The sequence below is a fragment of the Balaenoptera acutorostrata genome, chromosome 3 (genome assembly GCF_949987535.1).
Source record: "Balaenoptera acutorostrata chromosome 3, mBalAcu1.1, whole genome shotgun sequence".
Classification (NCBI taxonomy): Eukaryota; Metazoa; Chordata; class Mammalia; order Artiodactyla; family Balaenopteridae; genus Balaenoptera; species Balaenoptera acutorostrata.
Genome location: NC_080066.1, coordinates 37,503,049 through 37,529,740, shown reverse-complemented (window position 1 = coordinate 37,529,740; position 26,692 = coordinate 37,503,049). Strand labels below are relative to the sequence as shown.

General features: G+C 38.2%; 1 protein-coding gene across 8 annotated transcripts in view; it reads right to left on the bottom strand.

Annotated features, from left to right (window-relative positions):
* Window positions 1-4,889: 4,889 nt before the first annotated feature.
* Window positions 4,890-26,692, bottom strand: part of SEC11A (SEC11 homolog A, signal peptidase complex subunit) — a 50,935-nt gene continuing 29,132 nt past the window's right edge. For 2 of the 8 annotated variants that reach the window (XM_057543735.1, XM_057543738.1), the window contains 6 exons: window positions 26,362-26,471; window positions 21,640-21,789; window positions 12,730-12,849; window positions 11,716-11,793; window positions 5,609-5,666; window positions 4,890-5,420 (listed from right to left, as the gene is read on the bottom strand). In XM_057543735.1, coding sequence (XP_057399718.1) covers window positions 5,370-5,420; window positions 5,609-5,666; window positions 11,716-11,793; window positions 12,730-12,849; window positions 21,640-21,789; window positions 26,362-26,471 — 567 coding nt within the window. In that variant the 3' untranslated portion in view covers window positions 4,890-5,369. Of the gene's footprint in view, window positions 5,421-5,608; window positions 5,667-11,715; window positions 11,794-12,165; window positions 12,215-12,729; window positions 12,850-21,639; window positions 21,790-26,361; window positions 26,472-26,692 lie in introns of all 8 variants that reach the window. The other 6 variants (XM_057543736.1, XM_057543739.1, XM_057543740.1 and 3 more) reach the window with 6 other exon arrangements.

Sequence of the window (26,692 nt, the reverse complement as noted above, 5' to 3'; positions counted from 1 at the left end):
CTGATCTAAGTCCTGAGTATAAATTATTTTAACTAGACTCCTTAAATTAAAGCTGGGATCCAGCTTAGCAATCTAAATAAACTGGCCAATTAAAGTAAGGGTTCTACAGAAATGATTCTTGATGGAGAGTAGGTAGCATTCCAGAAACTCCTAAGATTAGTAGAACAAGGATCTATAATTTGAAAGTCATATTGAATATAACTGTATATGAGAGATGAGTAACTAACGTTTTTATAATGCATACTTAAGAAAAAGCAAGATAAAATATTCTTGGCTGCTAAGGATAAGAGGTTGGATATAACAGACCTGAGAGGAGGTTTATCAGAATGGAGAAGAGGTATGAAACTTTGTTTCTTATAAAAGACCATGAGTTTTTAAAGATTAAGGAACACTGTTCTACAGGAAAACTAACTGAAGGTTCCTGGCTGATTAGATGGGTAGCTGATCTTTTGTGAGGTGGCTTTCTGCAGAAGTAGCCAAACTATACCTATACTAAAGGAACATTCTCTGAAACAGCTCTATGAAAATCATTAGGCTAATTAATATAGAGATTATTGCATAACATTACACAGTGTCCTTGCAGTGAGGTCCCAGAAGAGAAATTTCTTGATCTTCGGGTATCATTACAAGTTTTAAAAAATTTCCATTTTATACCCATTCCATGAAGCATAGAAATGATTATTTCCCTCTTCACATTAGCCCCTAAGGAGTTGAGAACCAATGCTATGGATCTCCTCCAGCAGACAATAGAATCTTTTGATGTGTCTTGTAGGTACTAACCTAACCTTCGATTTTATCCTTTTCTCCTCCCATGCTTATTTCAACACCAGATTCTTCAGTTGTTTTATATTTTATCACATAGTACTGGATGTATATTTATGAGCCACTCCAAATCCTTTTTGGAACAAAGCAGCGTATAAATAAATCTAAAATGTATAAAAGCACTGTGATAGGGACTAAGGGATATACAAGGATGAATTAGAGGCTGGCCCTAATTAAGGCCCTGTCTTAATGCCTTCAAGGAGCTAGTTGTGGAGCAGGACACAAATAAGACAAACCACTCTGAGGGTGATGAACAAAGTACTGAGTAGGCAGCACCGAGAAGGAAGCACTATATACTTGAGATCTTGTTTGAGAATAAAAAAAAACCCCTCTTTGAGCTCCCTGTGAATCTCTAACGTTACACTTATGATCCTATGTGGAAAGATTTGTTTACATGTTGCCCCTATTAAGGCACTGAGTTCTTGGCAGAGGAGGGACCCTGCCTTACTCATCTTTGTATCCCCAGAACCTGGCCCAAAATCTGGCACAGAGTAGATGCTCAATAAATGTCTCCTGAATGAGAAAGCTTTTAGCAAGTAGAGAAGTGAGCAGGCACTCCAGGCAGGGAGACCTAGCATAAGCAAAGACTGGATGTCTGTATAGTGAGACCAATATCAAGGGTATGAGAAGCTGAGGTCTGCTGGGAGCTGAGGTTGGAAAATTCCTGAGGGCCTAGAATGCTACATAACTTGGAAGGCCATGTCCTCACTATTTTTTGATAACCCCTGCATATTCTAGTTCCTAACACCTCTTGGTTACACAGAATTCTTTCTACATCCAAACTCATCATAATTACCTGTGAAGGGTCATATTTGTTTATTTCTGAAACTTCTCTGGTATTACTTACGGTTATAGTAAGGGAGAATAGTGACAAAGATATACCTGGCCAGAAAACAGCTTGAGTAGGCCATCCCGACTAAGGAGCATCTTGAGGAAGGAGGACAATCCAGTTAGCCAGCTAGAATTTCTGAAGCTCAACAGAGTGATAAATGTCATAACAAAGGTACCCTCAGAACCTGGGGTAGCTCCCACACCTGAGGAGTTATTAGGACTTGGTAACACCCTTATGCAAATGACCAAGAAATACACTCAGAGATAACAGAGCCTTTATTCCAAGCCTAGGCTCTTTGAGAAGCCTGTGTGACTCCCTAAGAAAAGTGACAAATGCCAATATTTTTCCCATTGAGAAAGAGAACACAGGAAGAGACCAAGGACACACACACAAAAGAAGAAAACAGGGTTAACATCAAAAATTCTAGAAAGGCAACATGCTGTTTTAGATGGAACCATAGGGAGATAAAGTTTTTAGATTTAAATTTGGCAAGACCAAGATAAGATACTTACTAAATAACAGGCAAATACACATCACTTTAATGATTCATATGCTCTGCTCCAGAATAACAGCACAACAATAATGCTACCCTTAGTTACTGCCTCTGGTTCCAATGCATGATTATACTGAACATTTAGTATATGCTGCTAGATGCTACTGGGAAAACAGAGTACGGTGTCTATAAAACGGGGCTCCTGCACTGGAGGAACTTACAATCTGATGAGGAAACTTGAGTCCAGATCCACAAACTTAACACAAATAGCATAAGTCTGCAAACGCTGAGTGACAGAGAAAGAACAATTACTTTGTGAAGAAAGTGAGACTCAGACAAGCAGAAATGAGAGTGTAAGATAATATAAGGGAAAACATAGTGGTATAGCACAAGGCTGCTTCATGTTAGCTGAATTCAAAGTTTGAACTTCAAACATAGGTAATATGTAGGGTAAATACAAAATTTATGGTCCAAAAAGAGATACTTTTTAAAGGTGAAAGGGGTAGTAAAATGAACTAACAGGTGGAAATGATCTAAAATAGGTACAGACTGCCATGTTACAGGAAAACTGGGACATAAAGTCACACAAGCAACAGGGAGCCCCTGAGTATGTTTCTGGATTCGGGTGATGGCAATGAGAATGGAATGACAGGGGTAGATGCTGGCTTTTAAGTGACTAAATATGGTAAGAAAATGAAAAAATCTAGGTGAATACTCCTTCAAAGGAAAGTGGAAATTTGGAGGGGAAGCTTGCAGGAACTGCTATGAGCTTAAGTTTAAAGACAGGACAATCAACTGGAAGTGTCCAGTGGGAACAGAGAGAATATAACTGAGGATAGGCACTTGGAGATAAGCTATAGAGACTAATAAGAGTGGATGACTAACAGCCAACAGAGAATCCCATTATTATGTTCTCATTTGAAGTTTTATCAATTCTCATCCTCTTCCATTCCCTTCACTCACAGTGGTTAAACCCTCCTAACTTCCCACTTGCCCTGTGAAATCTCAAAGAGCTTATAATTCCATTAAAACACCAAATTAAACATCTCTGGCATTTCTTACATTTCCAAAGAGCTCTGAAATACATTATATTTACTGGGACTTCCCCAGCAGTCCAGTGGTTAAGACTCCGCACTTCCACTGCAGGGGCACAGGTTCAATCCCTGGTTGGGAACTAAGATCCCACAAGCCGCATGGCATGGCCAAAAAAAAAAAAACAACCCACAAACAAATACCACATTATATTTACTAATAAAATCTCCCAGTTTTAAGTCTTATGTTTTAGCACTAAACTAGACAATATAAAAACTGGGAACACAGTACCTCTCTCCACAAATAATCTTTTTATTTTTGGCTATTAGAGTGATTGAAATATTTTTAAATGATCTGGTTACTTTTCAGAGAATTTAGCTGTTGCTTCAAACTAGAGCATCCAGCAAAGGAGGAAAAACAGTAATTTTACAAAACGGGTTGTGAAAATATGCAAGTGAGGAAAATATTAACATTTCTCTCCCAACAAGTGTAACAGGAGGAGAAATCTGGACAGCGGAGGATACAAGCACAAGGATGTTTACCCTCTGGCAAGCCAGGATCACAAAGAACTTTGGGATCCCAACCTTTGCCAACAGAACACACACTGCTTCTCCCCCAGAGAAGTCTCTGAAAGGCTGGTACAAAAATAGCCAGGGCACCATTTAGGCTGAACAATTAACCCCGTCATCTGCAGGTTACTAGGAGGGGAAAATGGAGGAAGCAGCAATTTTCGGCCACACACGGAGGTGGGAGCAGGGGGCATTTCAGCACTCTCCTTGGCTCATGAGAAAACATAAGCACGATACAGGCCTCAAAGACAGGTTCAAGAAGCACCTGCCAGCAATAATTTGCCAAGTTTCATACTCTGTTGATATCATTAAAAGCCCATATCCAAAGTTTGAAGGCTAAAGCCTGGATAATGGATTTAGGATGGCCCATCTCTACAGGGGAGGGTTTCAAAAGATTAACTGTCCCTATTCTCATTCCATTAGCATTAAAGTACGGGCTGATTTCCACCTCAGTTGAACAAATAATAGAAACCATTCATTTAGCCCAACATTTTGCTTACTTTGAGATTTCACACTAATACAAAAAGAGAACAGAAAGGATTAAGAGTATTTTGTGCTTTAAACACATTGAGTTACCCCATGCTCCCTATTTCCCTGTCTCAATATTAAAAGAAAAAAACACAGGTGGGCTTTGCCTTTACTACTTTAAACCTTCCCTTCTTTAAGTCTGCATTAGAGAAAAGCAAAGTCAGTCACCTACAAGAACAGGTTCAGGCAAATTAGAGTCTAAAGAAAACAAGTAGCACACTTGCCCTCCAGCACCCTCCTCATGCCTCCCCAGATGCTAATACTCACTACCATCTTGTAGAAAGAGCTGAGAACGTCTCAAGTGTAGAAAAGGTTATGAGTCTACAGCAAAGTGAGATTTTCTGAACCTCTTGGCAACCAGCTGGGTTTATACACATCTGAGACCCCCTAATGAAGAATCAATTTTATGACTAAGAGATTTCTTACGAATATCAACAGCTACTTTTGCTTCACAAAAACAAAAACAAAACAAACAAAAACCAGTTGTTAGTATTAGGACAACCTTCTTGGCTGAAGAATTGTTCACATCAAAGCCTGTATCTCCCCAAGGGCGCTAAGAACCAGCACAGGAAAGCAAACATCAAAAGCTTTCCCAACAAACACAAGTCAGGGATAAGGGGTTTCGATATGCAAAGTCTTTTATTTAAAATTTTGAAAAGTTAAGACGACGACCACCTCAGTATATGCCATTCCCATTATAAGGAGGAATGACAGTTTCAAATTCGTGCAGAGCTGCATTTTCATTTACAGAACTCTGTAGGCACTTTAGAAGTGAAGCTTGGCTTCAAAATACAAACACTGGGGGCTTTGGCTCAACCTTTTAATATAAAAAATTCACTGATGTACAAAAATGTGAAAGTGTGACAATGACAACATATGAAATTCTGTGATTGAAAGTCCCCTCGAGTGCACGCTGTGGTGCACATGCACCCGCCCACACGTACTCTGGCGTGGAAACATAAACTAATGCAAATCAGTGCTACCAAGAAGCGCCAACATGTGTTCTCCATTCCACCAACCACAGATTGATATCTACTCCAAACATTCAGGAACAAAAAGTACAGCATCTTCCAGGAACAGCAAGGCAGACTTCTTACTCACGATGGACCAGCACAAATAAACCCAGCAAAAATAGTACTGCATACTAGAAAACAAACACAGAACCACAAGTCAGAGAAGCTTTTAAAAGTTCACAAATCCTCAGAGTTAATTAACAAACTGGCCTTTGTGACCATGATAAATCACTAAACTATCCAACTGGTCTTCCATCTTTTAACTGTAATCCATTTAATGGTTTCCAAAATTAATGAAACATATAGTACAGGATCTTACCTTAAATTTAGGATAGTCATTCATGAGGATCGTCACAATCCCAATGTAAGGAACGAATCTAAACAAACAAACAAAAAACTGATCATCACAGAACTTTCTAAGTAGCTGTTATCATTTACTGAACATTCTCAATATCTTCCATAGAATACTAATTTTCAGCTCACAAAATCCATTTGTATATACTGTCCTATTAGACCCTTTCAACAGCCCATGTGATAGGGAAGTTAGGGGTATAGCCATTTTATAGATGAGGAAACAGTTGCTCATGCGCAGGGTACATGGTGGAACCAGTATCAGATATGAGGTCTCTGACCTCTAGTTGGTGACTCTAATGCCACATGCTGATTCAGTGTTAGGGGTTGGGTTTGTTGTCATAACCTGTGGAGAGCTGTCAATCTAGTTGGGGAGACAAGGCAAACACAGCCAGAACATTACAAGGTACTTCATGTTAAGTGTCCAAAAAGTGAGTGTACAGCTCATTATAGTACTTAAGATTTCACCACCCTCTCATTTTTTAACCACCTGTAATCTGGCTTTGGTTCTCTTAATCCTGAAACTTCTTCTAGAACAGTTTAAATCACTGCATGCAGAAGACCAGTCTCAGCTCCTATCTTCCTTTTCATCTCTGCAGCACTTGACTTTGATGACCAGAAACTTGCCCTTGAAATCTTTCTCCTTGGTTTCTGTAACATACCAGTCTCTTTCTCTACCTACCTCTTGGCTGCTACACCTTTGTTTTTTCACTAGCTCTTGCTTTCCTCTTGTCCCTAAAGTTTGTCCCCTCAAACTAGGTAAAACCACTTGTTAAATAATCTCATATCACCTCATATATTTCCTTTGAAGTCTTCATCATGAGTTTAATTACAGAATTAGTTGCCTAACTAGCTGGATAGTGTCTGTCTCCCCTACTAGACTCTAAGCTCTATAAAGGCAGAAACAGTGCCAATCTCTTCCCCACTGTATCTTCAAGGCCAAACTTGACACTTGGCACATAGCAGGCATCCAGTAAATACTGCCTGATTGAATGCTGGAATATCCAGGCCTCTTCTTTTCTCTTTCCCTTGGGGATCTCACTTCCTCCCAGGACTTCAATTCTCCCCTCAAAACGAAAGACTCTTCAACATCATAAGAATTCAGGGTAGAGAGAGATGTGGGAGGAAATAGCAGTTAGAAATGTACAACTTTCTTCTTTCTCTTCCTCTTCTACTGTTGGATTCCAGAGTGGACTGGGTGATACCATCCTAGAGCCTGTCCTAGAGAAGGGAGGTTGACCTTTGCATACTTTAAAATATCCCAGATACTTTTATTCAGGGCACCCACAACCTCTGCACACACCAAAGGTACACAAAAATTACCTCCCATATAACACCTCTAACCATCAGAGGCTTAGGCAATCTTGAAAAACAGAAGTTTTGTCTTTGGTGCATTTTACTTCCTTTTAAGAGCTCCTCTTACTTCCTGTCTCCTGTCCTCACCCCATCCTGCCCCTCCCCCTCTGGCAGCACTACCCAGACTCATCTCTCTCTCTCCCCATCCCCGAACTCCCATTCGCATAAGTTGATGTTTCTTAAAACCTACACCTCCACTGTGAGAATCTCTTGGACAGCTCGTTAAAAATGCAGATTGCGGGGCTTCCCTGGTGGTGCAGTGGTTGAGAATCTGCCTGCCAATGCAGGGGACACGGGTTCGAGCCCTGGTCTGGGAAGATCCCACATGCCGCGGAGCAACTGGGCCCGTGAGCCACAGCTACTGAGCCTGCGCATCTGGAGCCTGTGCTCCGCAACAAGAGAGCCCGCAATGGTGAGAGGCCCGCGCACCGCGATGAAGAGTGGCCCCCGCTCGCCGCAACTAGAGAAAGCCCTCGCACAGAAACGAAGACCCAGCACAGCCAAAAATAAATAAATAAAAAAAATTAAAAAAAAAAAAATGCAGATTGCAGACTTGCCCGGTGGCATAGTGGTTAAGAATCTGCCTGCCAATGCAGGGCACACGGGTTTGAGCCCTGGTCCAGGAAGATCCCACATGCCACAGAGCAACTAAGCCTGTGCGCCACAACTACTGAACCTGCGCTCTAGTGCCCGTGAGACACAACTACTGAAGCCCACACTCCTAGAGCCCGTGCTCCCTAACAAGAGAAGCCACCACAAGAGAAGCCCGCGCACCGCAACGAAGAGTAGCCCCCGCTCGCCGCGACCAGAGAAAGCCCACACGCAGCAACGAAGACCTAACACAGCCAAAAGTAAATAAATAAATAAATAAATAAATTTAAAAAAAAGTGCAGATTGCTCTACCTTCCCAGATTTACTGAGTTAGAGCACCTCTGGAAGGTCAGGCCCAAATGATATTTCTGCACATTAAAGTACAAGAAGCACAGTTCTAGCAAGCAAGATGTATGGAACAGGCATGTGGTGACAAATCATATCCCCTTTTAGGGCCCATGCTTTAGTTTCAACCCCTGGGACCTCTAAGAGCTGAAAAGTAACAGTCACTACAGAATGGCCTAGCTAAGCTCTAGGAGGGTAGATAAAGGTTTTCTATATTTTTAATACACATATTTTTTCTTTTCAATGCAACAACTCTATTTCTTTTGTCTCACTTATAACATCTTCATAAAAGCAACAGTTTCCAGTCTTTCAGAAGGAAAATCGTCTAAATTTAAGAACATAAAGGCAAATGCCTTACAGTAAAATGCAGATTAAAAGCTATAAAAGCATCTGTGACTTCTATTAAAACAACATCAGGGGCTTCCCTGGTGGCACAGTGGTTAAGAATCCGCCTGCCAATGTAGGGGGACATGGGTTCGAGCCCTGGTCTGGGAAGATCCCACATGCCGTGGAGCAACTAAGCCCGTATGCCACAACTACTGAGCCTGTGCTCTAGAGCCCACAAGCCACAACTACTGAGCCTGTGTGCCACAACTACTGAAGCCCACGCACCTGGAGCCCGCGCTCCGCAACAAGAGAAGCCACCGCAGTGAGAAGCCTGCACACCGCAACAAAGAGTAGCCCCCACTCACCGCAACTAGAGAAGGCCCACGCATAGCAATGAAGACCCAACACAGCCAAAAATAAGTAAATAAAATAAAAATCTAAAAAAAAAAAAAAAATTTTTTTTAATAAATAAAACAACATCAGACTGCTAATTCTGGCCTGATGATCAATCAGCAGCCATGCTCAGGGGTAGAGACTTTCACTGTTACCTCCATACAATGATACCTATGCTCAAAGAACCACAATGATCACATAGTCTGCTTATGGGTTATCCATGGAAACATTTCCCCCCCCTTAGGTGGTTGTTCCTTGCCCACCCTAAGTGTGAAATAGAAGCAACTTGGTCTTTAGGAGTAATAGAAGCAAAACATAAGGTTGCCAGAATATGACAGGCAGTCCAGAGTCAAACAAAAGATTTAATTATATATACCACTGTTTTCCTCCATGGACAGAGACAGTCAAGAGTTGCTAATCAAGGGCATAATGCTGCTATCATCAGTCACCTTAAATTCAAATCAGTTGCACTTTTTTCCTACTGAGTTCAGATAAACTCTGCTAAAGCAGAGTTGATAATAAGCAGAGGTTTAAAATAAGTAAAACAAATGCCATCCACAAAGCCAACCTCAACACCAGCCTGTGGCAAGTTAACATCTAGAAGGTACAGTAGGGGTAAATACGTGTCCCTGGGAGTTCTTGGGATCAAAGGTGCTGCTAAGAAAGGAGCCTCAGAAGGAAGAACTATCTGCTGATGCTCTGGGTGAAAATAATCTGTCAGATGTCAAAAGGGATCTATGTCTGGGAAGTTTGGACCCCAATAGCTGCCTTAAAAAGGATCATTGTTTCTATCCCGGAACCGTCTGTTTCAAGCGAAGTAAAAAGTACATTTTAAAAGACTCCTCCAGGACTTCCCTGGTGGTCCAGTGGGTAAGACTCCATGCTCCCAATGCAGGGGGCCTGGGTTCGATCCCTGGTCAGGGAACTGGATGTCACATGCATGTCGCAACTAAGAGTTCAAATGCCACAACTAAAGATCCCATACGTGGCAACGAAGATTCCGTGGGCCGCAACTAATACCAGACGCAGACCAAAAAAAAAAAAAATATATATATATATATAAATAAATAAATAAATAAATAAATAAATAAATAAAAGCCTCCTCCATAAAACTGATTTCAGTCAACAGAGAGCTCAGTTACTCTGCTCCTTCCTTTATTTTTATTCTTCTTTTCACTGTCAATATTTCTCTATTCCCTGATCTTCTGCCAGGCTTTCATCCTTTTCTCCTGTTGCTTTCTACTCATCTTTGACTAACAGGTTCTCTTGTGTTTTTCAACTACCTGAATTTAGAAAGAATCACCCCTATTCTTAGTTGGTTCAGTATGAGTTTCACTTTCTAAAAGTGTTTTATTACATGCTATAACATGAATGAACCTTGAAAACATTATGCTAGGTGAAAGAAGCCGGACATATTGTAAGACCACATATTGTAAGATTCTGTTTATATAAAATGTCCAGAACAGGCAATTCATAGAGACAGGAAGTAGATTAGTGGTTGCCAGGGGCTGCAGGGAGAAGGGGATGCGGAGTGACTGCAAATCAGTACCAAGTTCTCTTTATGGGGTGAGGAAATATTCTGGCATTAAACAGTGGTGATGGTTTTACAACTTTGTGAATATAATAAAACTCGCTGTACTGTACACTTTAAAAGGGTAAATTTTATATCCTAATATAGTGAATTACATTTCAATAAAAAATTGCTTAAACTTGTTTTTATTTAGGGCTTTAGGCTTCAGTGTAAAATTTTTTAGTGTGCAGCTGTTTGAAAAAAAAAATTCCAAGGTTTGGGTACAGTCTGACTCTGAAATATAGTTTAGCATTTTATAAACACAATTTTCACAAAAGGAGGTGATATGCCTCATTATGTGTCAAGGTAAGTGGTGACATAATCAACGGAAAGTGAATTTGTACAGTTAAGATTCTGTGCTCCTGCTGTTCATGTCCCAGATGTTTACACTTCATGGAAAGTTATTTAATTCAGAGAGTACCAGACTGTAACATTTTTTTAATTAACAGCCAGAAAAAGGCCTATAACTTTCAGTGTTGGGATTTTAGAAATAACACTGTACATAGTTTGGGACTTTTAAAAAATTCTTTAGAAAGACAAGTTACTTGAGTAAAAGAAAGCCTGGTTCCTCCACCCTTCCATAGGATGATGCATTTTTTTACCCAAACAGGGGGCCACAATGAGCAGACAGAGCTGCATTAAACACCTAAGAATCAAGATCCAGATAAAGGGACACTCTGGGAGGAGTACAAATAAAACTGTACAGCAGAATTTGTCCAAAGCCTTAAAATATGCTTATGTTTCACCAGGTCATTCCAAGTCTAAGAATTTACTGTGAAGAAATGATTGGGCAGAGGCACTGAGATACATGTAACAGGGATACTCATCATAACACTGTTCACAATCAAAGGCATCTGACAATGGGAGATTGGCTAAATAAAAATATGGTCTTTCCACACAGTGGAGTAGCATACAGCTTTGAAAATGATGATATGGAAATAAATCTTTTGATTTATAGATACTAACAACATTGGAGGATAAAAAAGAGGTTATAAGCAGTATGACCATTCTCTCCCCACACACGAAATGTGTTTATGTATACACACTTATACATTAAGATCTGCATCTTTACACATATCGGCTAAAAGAACACAAACCAAAAAATTAAATATTTATGGAGGAACTGAAAGGAAAGAAGTGACTTTGCTTTTTGATGACTGTTATTTCCTTATGTTTCTACAAGAATCTGTACATTTGCAATTAAAGGAAAAGCAAAAAGACTCTAAGAGGCTGATATTAGCAGCACCTTGGGAACTGAGGGAAATGGGGACTATCACTTCTCAGAAGCACTGATAATCTAATTTGAATTATAAAAGTATGTTTAGCTCCATCATAGAAAATCAAGTTCCCTTGAACTGGAGGTGTGCACAAAAAACCAGGTCTGCCGAAGACAAAACACACTGGTGCCTTTTCTGATCCGATCTCTCTGGCCCCAAACTGAACATCTCTTCTGTTGTAACTGAGGCAGCTTTTACTTAATAACTTGAACTTACTTCTTTAGGGGAACACAGTTCCTCAGTTCCACTGTTCCACTGTTCGCTGGTGGAATCACTGAATCCACAGTGTCTGTCCTAGGTTAGAAGGAGCAGATGTTCTGACAGTGGATAACAGTGCCATGTGGCATCTAAAGAGTGAGAACAAGCAGCTACCCATCTCAGAAGTGTTATACCAGTAATTTTGCTATGATGGTTAAAAGGTGGGCTCTGGAGTCAGCCAGCCACTTACTATCATCAGTGTGATCTTAGATAAACAACCTAACATGTCTGTGTTTCCTCATCTGTAGAATGGAAATATTAGGGTTGTTCTGAGGTTAAAATGAGGTAATACTTGTAAAGAAAGCACTTAGAATGAGTCTCTGGCACAGAGTAAGCACTAATAAATGTGAGTTATTGTTAATAGTATTAATAACATGAAGGTAGTAATAATCCCATACTTCCTCATACCAGTAACTTACAATTCCTGTCCTTCACTGATCTGTTCTCCTGATAAAATCTGAAATAAACAGGCTTAATATAACTTTTAAATTTCATTTGACCTCAATAATTTCAAAACTAGAAATAAAACAATATGGAATAAATCAACATGATGAAATTAATCTAGATGAACACTTTAAGTTGCTGACTCAGTAAACACTTAAGAAATGTAAGTTTCAAGAAGCAGGATTAATACTGCTCTGGATCCCCAGAGCCTAGCACAGTATTAGACGTCAGAGTACATGAAAGGTGCCCAATAACATTTCTGAAATGAATTAAACAGACAAATGAATTTTTTAAATTGTCACTCTAATTCATCCTCATCACTAATATTCTGTTCTTCTATAGCACCCCATATCCTCCCTTCTGGAGCAGTAAACCTGAAGTTTCAGATGCATTTTAAGAAGCATACTTTTTCAAAGGACACAAGGTGATTTGGCTGAACCGGGACCAAACCATTATATTCAATTGTGTATGATCAGACAATATGATCGAGAGAGCCAATGTTTCAGTAAATCTCCCCTCTATACTTACCCCCTCGCTCTCCCCACGACATCTTTTTTCTCTAGCCAATGTTGTCCTTGTTTATAGAGGCCTCGGTCATCAACCGCATTATTATCTCCTTTGGTCAAAAACTTGATATGTCCATTTTGCCTTAAAAGAGTAAAGGAAACCCAAGTCACCAAATACCTTCATGCCATTTGAAAGTACAAAATTTGTTCATGTTAACTGAAAATTCCTGTGGAACTGTGGCATTTTATCATCATTCCCAATATCAAAATAATTATTTATTTAGCTAAAAGGATGTTCATAGCTATATTGTTTACAACAGGGAAAAACTGGAAGCAAACAAAGTCTAACAGGAGTTGAAATCTATGCAAGCATTAAGGACGATGATACAGAAGAAAATTTAATGACATCAGAAGATCATACAAATTTTATTAAGTGAAAAAATATTACAAAATAGCATGTACAGTATAATCTCATTTTTATATTAAAATAAACACAAACCACCAATATTTTGGAAATACAAAGCGCAAAGGAACACATTAAACTACTTAGTTTGGATATAATCTGCCAAACGAAGACTGTGGGAAACTACAGGATGACCCAGTTTCTTCAACCAATAAATTGCAAGGGACAAAGAAAGTTAGAGAAGGAATTTACAGATATAAATAAAAGACATTATAAAGCCGTATCAGCCAACTGCAACTGAGGACCTTCTTTGAATCTGGATTCAAACAAATTGTTAAAAAAAGTTAAGACACAATTGGAAATTTGAACAAAGATTGGAAACTTAATGATACAAAGGAATGATTGTTCATTTTTTTAGGTGTAAGAATGCTAATTATAGTTATACTCTTTAAAAGCTCACTGGTTGGGCTTCCCTGGTGGCGCAGTGGTTGAGAATCTGCCTGCTAATGCAGGGGACACGGGTTCGAGCCCTGGTCTGGGAAGATCCCACATGCCACGGAGCAGCTGGGCCCGTGAGCCACAATTGCTGAGCCTGCGCGTCTGGAGCCTGTGCCCCGCGACGGGAGGGGCCGCGATAGAGAAAGGCCCGCGCACCGCGATGAAGGGCGGTCCCCGCACCGCGATGAAGAGTGGCCCCCGCTTGCCGCAACTGGAGAAAGCCCTCGCACGAACCGAAGACCCAACACAGCCAAAAATAAATAAATAAATAAATAAATAAATAAGAAAATCCTTTAAAAAAAAAAAAAAAAAAAAAGCTCACTGGTTATGTTTTATAGCTATTTATTGAAATATTTACATATGATACCACATGATATCTAGGATTTGATTCAAAATAATACAGGCAGGAGAAGGGGAAGAGGTGGTAATGTAGGCAGAATTGGCTATAGATTAATAATTATTGGAACTAGGTGACTGGTACATGGAAGTTCATTATACTGTTTTGTCTACTTTGTGCATGTTAGAAATTCTCCATATGAAAAAAAAAGAAAAAAAGAAAAATATTAAACAGGGTCTAAAATGATAGACTAAGGTGTAAACAGCAGCTATCTATGGCTTTTTTTTAGCTTAACTTTAGCTTCTCATTTTTTTTTCTCCAACAAACATGCACTACTTTTACAAGCCAGGGTCTACAGAAACATCATCTTACTCGATCAGATAATTATTAATTTAATTCTACTAAAGAACCATGAGGCTTCTAGTAATCTTAAAATTTAACTGAAAGCAAAGTACATTTTACAGTTGATAAAGACTGTCTTAAAATTAACTCAAGTGAGTTTGGGTTAACAGCTACACTAGAAAGAAGAAAAATAGCTTTAACTCCTACTGACTAATATCCACTTAGATTCTAAGCCAGAAACTGGCTCTCTAGACACTAAATCATCTGCAGATAAAACTAAATTGGGAGCTGCTGCAAACACCAAAAACAGTCAAGTGCAAACAGTCTCATTAAAAATGAGATTCCAATTAGAAAAAACGCAAATATATACAGAGAAAAATAATCTGTAGCTGACAACTCAGTAAGTGAAAGAATATCTGAAAAATCCTGGAGGGTAAAAGAGGACAGGTGCCAAGGTGGGGCTAGCTGCGGAGTGAAAGTCAGGAGCAGCAGGAAGAAGAGTCCATTCAACCAGGAAATAACACCAAGAAAAGAGGCAGAAAAGTAAAGTATGAGGAAAGAAAAGCTGGGAAATGGGAAACTCCCCAGGAAAGGAAAGGGATGCTACGAGAGATCTGAGCTATTCCCAAAGACTTAATTTGTCAACAAAACAAACAAACAAACACAATTTCCCCACCTCTGGGATGTAATCAGGACCCACTACAGCTGTTTGAAAAAGCACAGGTTTCCTTCATCTACTTAATAGTGCAAGAAATATTCTCTGGTGGCAACCAGCTCCTATTAAGCCAACTATGAAGACCTATTCTAGCACTTCACAACCCACGAGCACCGAATCCTGATTGACAACACATTTATATGGGACTTTTCCCTCGCTAGCATAGGCACCAAATATTTAGTATTATGTATCTCCAAGGAGCTCAAAGCACCTAAAATTCAATTCAACCATCACAATACTGTGATGTTAGGAGGGAGGAAATAACTTAGATAAGATAAAGTAAGACCCCAAGAGCCAAACGGGTGCAAAATAATCTATCTATCTGCACAGAAAAAGCAAAGCAAAGGACTAAGCCACCCCAATGGAGAATTCTCCTTCTAAATACTTGATCACATGCCAGTATTCAATATCATCAAATTATAATACTACCTATAGGCTGAACTTACTAAATACATATTAGAGCAGGCTATAAAATAAGATAAAGTAAGAGTTTATATGTGGGAAAAATGTAAGTATTACAAATTGCTGACTAACAGGCTAATACGAGGAGCTATACACGAAAATTAAGTCAACTGATAAACATTTAATAGCTATCTCACCTTTTAAATTAAAAAACAAACTTCACTATCTCTGCTTTCCTAACTCGCCCATTTTGGAAGAAAATGGAAAGCAAGAAATAGGCGAGGGGAGAGGAGGATTCAAAGAAGTTTTTTGCTGTTTGCCACAGTACATATAACCTTACCTGCATGCATATCTCATAGCCCTCCTTTTTTTTTACTTAATTAAAAATACAGTATTAACTATAATCAGTGCAAGAGGTGGTTAAGTCTTTTTTTTAAAAAAAAACAATGCCGGGGGGAGAGATAAATTGGGAATATGGGATTAACAGATACACACTACTACGTATAAAGTAGATAAACAACAAGGACCTACAGTATAGCACAGGGAACTATATTTAATATCCTGTAACACGTTTAGTTTAAAAAAACAAAAAAAAAATTTTTTGAAAAGATAAAATGATTAAGGGATAACACAATCTCCAAACAGAAACAAAAACTCCAATGCCAACCACTTTCTCACAATTTCCTATTGTCCCCAAATATTGGAAATTACTTAATGTTTCTGTTAAGGGAATTTTTCCTGAGCTCAGTAGTGCATTAGAGAGAAGCCCTTGATAACGTGCACTTTTCCACTGCCTAGTCAGATAGTTCAGGACACAAAATTAGTCTCATCTGGATAACAGGCAGGACTAGATGAACAACTACACTGGGCACAAAGAACAGATTCAAACTCATGGACCTAGTACCATCGTATTAAATAGTACTTGGCAAGGTCATCTTTTAGTTCAGGGATTCTTTGCATATGTGGTAATACCAGGTATATTCTACCATATGCTCATGAGATAATCATGTTACAAAATAGTATTGAGGACACAGCTGACTCCAAGCTTCTGGGAAACAACTGAGGCAAACATCTCATTGTTTAGGTTATGTGCTGCTTGGAGGGCAGATATTCTACAGCTGGAGAAGATGGGAAAAAGTCAAGTATGGATTTTTCCAGATAGTTGCAGAAATAAGTTCTGATGTCATATCAGAGCTTTTCCCAGGTAGCTGAAGTCGTGCCCACAAACCCTACCTGCCACGGTCACGGTGATGGAGAGCCAGTCAACACAATGCTGTGTGGCTCACAGGGTCTTGGTGCTCCGGCCTGGTGTCAGGCCCGAGCCTCTGAGGTGGGAGAACCGAGTTCAAGACATTGGACCACCAGAGACCTTCCAGCCCCACGTAATATCAATCAGCGAGAGCTCTCCCAGAGACCTCCATCTCAACGCTAAGACCCAGCTCCACCCGACGGCCAGCAAACTCCAGTGCTGGACGCCCCATGCCAAACAACTAGCAGGACAGGAACACAGCCCCACCCATTAGCAGAGAGGCTGCCTAAAGTCATACTAAGTTCACAGACACTCAAAAACACACCACCGGATGCGGCCCTGTCCACCAGAAAGACAAGATCCAGCCCCACCCACCAGAACACAGGCACCAGTCCCCTCCACCAGGAAGCCTACACAAGTCACTGAACCAACCTTACCCACTGGGGGCAGACACCAAAAACAACGGGAACTATGAACCTATAGCCTGCGAAAAGGAGACCCCAAACACAGTAAGTTAAATGAGAAGACAGAGAAATATGCAGCAGACGAAGGAGCAAGGTAAAAACCCACCAGACCAAACAAATGAAGAGGAAATAGGCAGTCTACCTGAAAAAGAATTCAGAGTAATAATAGTAAAGATAATCCAAAATCTTGGAAATAGAATGGAGAAAATACAAGAAACATTTAACAAGGACCTAGAAGAACTAAAGAGCAAACAAACAACGATGAACAACACAATAAATGAAATAAAAAATTCTCTAGAAGGAATCAATAGCAGAATAACTGAGGCAGAAGAACAGACAAGTGACCTGGAAGATAAAATAGTGTAACTAACTACTGCAGAGCAGAATAAAGAAAAAAGAATGAAAAGAATTGAGGACAGTCTCAGAGAACTCTGGGACAACATTAATTGCACCAACATTCAAATTATAGGGGTCCCAGAAGAAGAAGAGAAAAAGAAAGGGTCTGAGAAAATATTTGAAGAGATTATAGTTGAAAACTTCCCTAACATGGGAGAGGAAATAGTCAATCAAGTCCAGGAAGTGCAGAGAGTCCCATAAATAAAACTTTTAGAGGAAAACATAAGGCAGAACATGCTATGACATAAATCACAGCAAGATCTTTTTTGACTCACCTCCTAGAGTAAGGGAAATAAAAACAAAAATAAACAAATGGGACCTAATGAAACTTAAAAGCTTTTGCTCAGCAAAGGAAACCATAAACAAGACAAAAAGACAACCCTCAGAATGGGAGAAAGTATTTGCAAACGAAGCAACTGACAAAGAATTAATCTCCAAAATATACAAGCAGCTCATGCAGCTCAATATCAAAAAAACAAACAGCCCAATCCAAAAATGGGCAGAAGACCTAAATAGACATTTCTCCAAAGAAGATATACAGACTGCCGACAAACACATGAAAGGATGTTCAACATCACTGATCATTAGAGAAATGCAAATCAAAACTACAATGAGGTATCACCTCACACCAGTCAGAATGGCCATTATCAAAAAATCTACAAACAATAAATGCTGGAGAAGGTGTGGAGAAAAGGGAACCCTCTTGCACTGTTGGTGGGAATGTAAATTGATGCAGCCACTATGGAGAACAGTATGGAGGTTCCTTAAAAAACTAAAAATAGAACTACCATATGACCCAGCAATCCCACTACCGGGCATATACCCTGAGAAAACCATAATTCAAAAAGAAGCATGTACCCCAATGTTCACTGCAGCATTATTTACAATAGCCAGGACATGGAAGCAACCTTAGTGTCCATCGACAGATGAATGGATAAAGAAGATGTGGCACATATATACAACAGAATATTACTCAGCCATAAAAAGAAACGAAATTGAGATATTTGTAGTGAGGTGGATGGACCCAGAGTCTGTCGTACAGAGTGAAGTAAGTCAGAAAGAGAAAAACAAATACCGTATGCTAACACATATATATGGAACCAAAAAATAAAAAATACAATGGTTCTGATGAACCTAGGGGCAGGACAGGAATAAAGATGCAGATATAGAGAATGGACTTGAGGACACGGGGAAGGGTAAGCTGGGATGAAGTGAGAGAGTAGCACTGACATATATACACTACCATACGTAAAATAGATAGCTAGGGGGAAGAAGCTGCATAGCACAGGGAGATCAGCTCAGTGCTTTGTGACCACCTATAGGGGTGGGATAGGGAGGGTGGGAGGGAGGTGTAAGAGGGAGGGGATATGGGGATATATGTATACATATAGGTGATTCACTTTGTTATACAGCAAAAACTAACACAACATTGTAAAGCAATTATACTCCAATAAAGATGTTGAAGAAAAAAAAAAAGGTAGTATTAAGCAGATCCCAGTGTTGCATGGGGAGGAAAATGTATGTTTATAAGACAAAAAGAGAATGACCCCCAACTTAACATTTTATCTCTGGATGCTAGGATTACAGGCAATTCTGTGTTTTCCAATTTCACACAGCATCGTGTGTAAGAATAATAATGTAATAAGAATGTTCATAAGATGGAGATTCAATATATGAAAAAAAGAGTTTTATGTTATATTTACAAATTTACAAAGTTACATAAGAAGCAGATGGAACTTTTAATCTGAGGGCCCAGGGTTCAAGTCCCTGTCCAGGTGCCAAAAATAAATAAATAAATAAATAAATAAAATTTATTTTTAAAAAAACTAGATGGAGAAGGAAAGGAGGAATGAGACGAGAGAGGTTAGCTGAACAATTCCTACCTCTATTCTTAAAGCTCAGGATTTCACTTCTTAAAACAAGGTTCAGATGACAGAAACGTGTTAACAGTGCAAAAACCAGCTTGAAAACGTTCAGGACACATTTACTACAAAAACTTAATCCATTTTGGTTGTCATTTGGTCCCATATTTAAGAACAATGTTAATACTATTAAATCAAATGATTATTACAACCAGGTATTTTGGTCTTCCCCCCACCCCAAAAAAGGAAATTTGAAACTTCAGAAGATTAATAGGATCTGTTACTTAAACAGGCCTGCTAATTAAAGGCATCTCAAATGTTTAACGTAAATGACCAATAACGTCAAATTACAAATACCATACAGTTTAAAATATTCACAATTCTGTTAAATTTAAGGAATCTGTAATTGATATATCTATCAGTGAACCTGTCCTGAAACAAGATAACTGTTTTAAAATAAAAGACTTGGGACTTCCCTGATGGCACAGTGGTTAAGAATCCACTTGCCAATCCAGGGGACAGGGGTTTGAGCCCTGGTCTGGGAAGATCCCACATGCCACGGAGCAACTAAGCCCGTGAACCACAACTGCTGAGCCTGCGCTCTAGAGCCTGTGAGCCACAACTACTGAGCCCACGTGCCAAAACTACTGAAGCCCATGAGCCTAGAGCTGGTGTTCCACAACAAGAGAAGCCACCACAATGAGAAGCCCACGCACCGCAACGAAGAGTAGCTCCCGCTCGCTGCAACTAGAGAAAGCCCGCACGCAGCAACAAAGACCCAACGCAGCCAAGAATAAATATAAATAAATAAATAAATTTATATATATATATAAAAAAGCCTATTCTAAAATAAATAAATAAATAACTCAATTTCAAAGGATCACACATAAAAATGGACAACTTCTGCTCTACCCAAAGCAGGGCGTGATTTTTTCTGATAAATTCAGGGGAAAGTTGGTGAGAACAAACAACACAAATATACTTTGAGAATATGGAAAACACTACCTGTACTGAATAAACCTTCTCAATAAATAAAAGTAAAATTAAAAAAACTAAGTTATTCCTTCCTAGTCACTAATAGAATGCAATATAAAAATTATAATCTTCCAATATACTGAAGTATGGAAAAAAAAGAGCAGTAGATCTTTATTTTATCAGTGAAGAAAGAACTCTTCTAAGCTAGAATGTTTACAGAGATTTTTCAAAAAGCAACAGTTGACAGTTCCCTCTTCTGGAAGTGGAGAATGTAAACTACTTGAGAGGGTGGTAAGCATGAGGTAGTATCTATTTAGGGCTTCTTCATACTCAAGAACCTACATCACTCCCACTGTTTTACTTCCCTCTGTATGTCCTCCAGGACACTCCCTTTTCCTTCATTTCTTTCTTTCCTTCCTTCTGAAAGTTTTCCTTAACTAGAAATATTACAGACTTGGAATGGAGGGGGTGAGGAATATGTAGCTGCACAGGGAAGCATAGGCTTAGAGCCCAGAGATTTTTTTTTTTCCTGCATACTTTATTTTATTATTATTTTTTATTGAGGTATAGTTGATTTACAATATTATATTAGTTTTCAGGTGTACAACACAGGGATCCAAAATTTTTACAGATTATACTCCATTTGAAGTTATCTTAAAATACTGAACCCAGAGATCTTATAGTTCATCTTCCTGAACCTCTTTCTACTACAGACAGGGAAACTGAGACCCAGAGAGGTGACATTTTTTGCTCATTGTTATGTCCCTCCTCCACACCAGGAGATTCTCAAGGTTTTACATATATCTTTTTCAATTCTAAAATGCAAGAGTCTATATTTACAAGAATAACTTAGATTTCAGAAATTTTCTTTGGAATTTGAAAAAGTTGACAAATTTATTCTTATTTAAAATATCTGTGAGATTGCCTTAAAGGTTTGTTTTTGAAAGGTTAGGGCTACCTCGTCCATTATATCAGAAGATTCTATTTGGGATCAACCTTTGTGTCATGTTTTTTCTGGGGCTATATACAGACAGGGTTACTGATCTGGTTGGGAAGTGGAAGGGAACCAAGAAGACCCTCCAGAAAAGCCTTCAGGGAAAAATGAATTACTAAATAAGTATTTAGTCTTCCAAATGTTCACCAAACCTTCAGACATTCATAAAAATGGACTGGAAGAAGGACCTAGGAGTTCCCCACCCTTTCTTAATCTTTAGGCTATCAAAATTAAATGCTGCAGACACTAAAACATAAAAGTGTTTTAAAATAGAGAAGATATAGTTTGCACATACTTTTCATGAATCTTCAAGACTCGGTGAACTATAGGAATCTCTCTTCCTTCTATCCTAAAAACAACAATTTCTCCCACTCGTATGGGATCTTCAACTCGATTTGTTAGAAAGAGAAGATCTCCTCTATGAAATGCAGGTTCCATGCTGCCACTGGGAGGGAAAGAAGAATATAATAGCAAAAGAAAGCCTGAGATTAAATTTACTTTCAAAGTTAGATATGCAACAAACAAAAGTATCACCTTTGGAATATACTTAATATCTTAACAAATATATCAACATAAAATGTGTATTGTCCTCCAAATATGGTTTCCTCAGACTAGGTATACTAAAGGTTTCCTTTAGTTAATAGCCTTCATTAACTAGTTCCATTTCAACCATTACTATTCAAAAGAGCTTAAATTTTGAAAAGGGCAATGTTACTAATTCTTTAACCTTTTAAAATTTCAAATGACAAACAGAATATAAAAGAGTGAACTTTATAATCACTGTCCTTATTCTCACTTCATCTGAAAATGCTAAAAGATATTCAGATGAGAACTGGATCATCTTTTCCTGCCATTTATAAAGATACAGACCAAGATGACCTCACGGTTTCAACCCAACAAGAAGGAAAAACAGCTCATCAAGTCAAAGAACAGTCAGCGACAGAGATAACACTTGTGCTATCAATTTATTTATTTAAAAAAGAGAAACAAGAAACAAAACCAAGGACAAGAGCAGAGATTTTTGCCTAAGAATTTCAGAAACAAGCAAAGAATTCAATTCCATGGTAATTACTGATGACAAACTTCTAGGGTGTCTTCTTACCTTTCACCTGTTCTACCTTATACCAAGTTCTTCAAAGGTCCTAAGATATTTGCACTAATTAATGAAACTTTTCTTTCTATAAAGAAGTAGCCCATCAGTATTGTTTTCAGCAACTCAAGCTCCAGTTTTCATTAACAATAAATTTAATAAGAAAAAATAGAAGACAAGGAATAAAATTCAATACAGCAAAAATGACAAAGTCCAGACACTTCTGTTTGAAGACTCTGGTCCCTCTACATACATAAGGGAATATGGTGGTGGTTCCCAAACTTTGGTGCACACAAGAATCACCTGGGAAACTTAAAAATCCCCACGCTCAGGTCATATCTCAAACCACTTAAATCAGAATGTCTGTGGATGAGAGAAGCAGGCATCAGTATTCTGTAAAGATCCCAAGTGATTCTAATATGACCAAAATTCGGGAACCACTAGAAATATGGATTTTCAGTACATGTTTATTCTTAAAAGTTTTGTTTAGGTTCCTCTTGGGGCAATGAGTTTCCTTTCTCAGAAGGTGTTCAGATAAAAGATAGAACATGTGTTTGGTGAAAATATTACAGAAGGTATTCTAGACATGAAATTTTCAAGTTTTTATTTTGGCTGATTTTTTAAAATCAGTGACATCCTTTGTTCAAATAAAACCTTGCTTGAAAATGATATAAATGAAACAGATAAAAGCTGAGTTGTTCTGGGTGAATGACTCATCTTTATCGAGCACTTACTATATGCAGAGTGCTAATTTTAAGAGTTTTTTTTAAAAACAATCTTCAGAACAACTCTATGATGTAGGTACTATTATTATCCCAACTTTATAGATAAGGAGACTGAGGCTTAGAATGGCCTAGAGTTGTAAATTAAAAAAATAATAAAGGTGAGATTTGAACCAAGGGGGTTCACTCTCACTGTGCTAAACTGCTTCTGAGATACTCTAGAATTTTAGCAGGGAATATCATTATCATATTTGCATTTAAGAAACATCCCTTCAGAAACTACAGAGTATATAGAAGACATTCAAATATTTATTGAATTGATGAGTAAACTGGAAAAGATGAGAAGGTAAATTGGGAGACCAGTTGTCCAGGCTATTACTTACAAGTGAATACTTGGTAATTATTAAAAGTGTTATTAAAAACATGGACACTGGAGAATGATAAGGGGAGAAGATTGAGAAAAGGATACACATATAGAATTACCTCAATTATGTAAGAAATAATATACATGAAAAAAGAGACTAAAATGTTAATAGTAATTATATACCAGAACTATGGGTGACTTAGTTTCATCTAGATTTTTTTTGTGTTTACAACATTTCATATAATGAAAATATATTAACTTTTTTCTGATTATAAAAGCATTTTTTTTAAAGGTCGCTACAACAGCCCAGGCAGGAAATGATGAGGGCTTGAAATAGAATAACAGCAGGGAGGACAGCTAAAAAAGGGTAGAATAGAGAGAGGGAAAATAACAAATTCAATGGCCAATAGGCTATGACAGAAGGGGGGATCAAGAATGACTCCTAGGTTTTTAACATTGGCAATTGAGCAGATGGCCCTGACAGTCACAGAAATAGGAGGAAGAAGAACAGGTTTCTGAGAAAAGGAGATGAATTTTACTTTTATTAGGTGGAGTTTCAAGTGCCTGGTCAACATCCAGATAGAGATGCTAGTGTAGGATGAAAACAAGAGTGTAGATTCAGGGAATAAAGTTGGATTAGAAAAAAAAAAAAAGATTTAAAAATTCAGATACAGATGGCAATTAAAAACAGATAAAAGCATGTGGTAAGAGGATCATTAAAGAAATAACCAGGGGAAACTTTTTAAAAATTAAATAAATTATTGATAAACTTCTTACTGTTATCTGATTAAACTATACTTTTAAATTTAATACATCAATCATTATCAATTTTATAAGAAGTTATATATAAATAATTTATATATAAATTAAACTGGGGAATTCCCTGGTGGTCCACCAATTAGGACTCCACACTTCAACTGCAGGGGGCCCGGGTTCGATCCCTGGTGGGGGAACTAAGATCCCACAAGCTGCGCAGCTTGGCCATAAATAAATAAAAATAAAAATAAATTAAACTGACTTCAGCTTCACAAAGGGGGAAAAAAATGTTTTCAATGTTCCCTGAAACTTCAGTTAATAAAATAAATAATAAGAAAGTATTTTTGTCTTTATCCCCAGTGGTTTCACGAAAGTCCTAAAAGTGGATTCTCAGTTGGCCTGAGTCCTCTGAGGCACATTTGGTTCCAGGTAAAAATTATATTCCTTGAAGTTTTATGAAATCACATAAATAACACCCAATCACATAAATTACCTTTCTCTAATGACTACTCCCTCCAGTCTTGACCAGATTCTCTTCTAATATGACCTGGTCTCTTTTCATTTTTTTTCTTTATTCCACACCGGCAATCAGAAAAGTTTAGTATACAAATAACCTAGCTACCAAATAACTTATCCAAACACTCCTTTTAAGCCCCAACTGATATTTTCAGGACCACCAAAATGTTCCACAGGTGCTTACTCTAATCCCCTATTCCCTCCATCATTCCCAGTTTAAAGGTCATTAGATTGTACTTAAACATCTCCACTGAACAGAACTCAATCTGAAATAATTCCAGAAGAATCTCCAAAGAAGCCTCCCTGGGCCTTCTCTCTACAGCTTTTCCCCACAGTGCCAATTAGTGTGGCTTCTCCTTCTGTTAGTGTTTGAACACTTCACAAATTGAAGCTCTCCACTGAGTTCAAGACTGGGAACTTAGGGCCACATAATTTTAAAACTGGAAAAGTCTTCTGACATCATCTAGGTCTAGCCTTCATTTTATAAATGAGGAAACTATGGTTCAGTCTATAAATGACTTGCTCAAGGCTGTAGTTAGACAATGAAAAAGCTAGAGACCCAAGTCTCTATACCCCTAGAATAGTACATTAAATGCTTTCCCAGGTAATAAACTCCAGACATTTCATTGGATCTCTAAAATCACAGTTGCATTTGATTACTAATAAATTCAGACCGAGGGTATGGGTATGAGTAAGGGAGGAGTAAAGATACTGGAGACCCAGTGCTTCCAACCACTTGTTGCTGGAAGTATATCCTAGTATGACAATGAAAGAGTCAAATTCATCTTGTTAAGAATAAGGTACTATTATCTAGACTTTAGGTAATGTTAATGATTCAATTTATTTTATATTTATACTCCATTATCTCCAGAAAAGACTTGAGATAGCTTACATAATTAAGCCCCAAATAAGACAGAACTACAATGATTCAATTAAATAACCAAGTGGTAATTCTCCAAAAATGAGTTGCTAAATTAGGTTTTTAAATCCTTAAGAGTACGAGTACAAGGATAGGGAAGGAAGACAGTGGAGAAAAAAAAGTCAGTACTATTTGTCACTTCAAGAGATGGCATTAATATACTCAGAATTCCTGAAGTCTATTTAGAAGTGATATTTAAAGGTCAGCAGGAAACATGGAAATAATTAGTGATGCTTCTGTACTGACACTGAAAACATGCTGCAGAAAAATTCTTAATTTGTAAAGATGATATATAATCTTGTAAATTAACAACTAAGTATCAGCCCTGATATACCAAAGTAAAGAATGTAAGAAGACAGAAGGATTTCAGGAAAATAAAGTATACTGAAACACTTTCTTAACCGATGTGCCCAAAATAAAGCTCACATAAACATTTCATAGAAGAGTCATGAGCCCTTTGGGATCTGAATGGAAAGTGCCTAACAAGGTTGAGAATTTCTCACAACTGAGAAAGACTAACAAATTTTCTTCCAGGCCCTGTTCTGGGAAAGAGTAGTGTCTAAAGGAATGATATATCAGTTATTCAACATTTCAATTTTTCTCCCAAGTAATGCCATGCAATTCCATGCCTTGAAAAGAAAAACTGTTACCTGAGCACCACTACAATTGGACTTTCACTTCCAGTTATGACCATTAACCCCTTCCAGATCATTAGTGCCGAGGAGACAATCATTCCAAAATTTAGGACTTGATAATAGAGCTGTAAGAACAAGAGAAGAGATCAGATCCATAATTATCCTCGCCTAGGAAAGCACTGAGTAATATCAATTTTAAAGTTTTAAGTAGTACTATTAGGGCACCTGAAGTTCTAAGAAACTCTTTAAAATACTGTAATAATTACACCATCAGCATCCCAGAACATCCCCACCCACTCAAAGAACCCTGCCGTTTTGTTTGCTAAAACACATTACATTTATATAA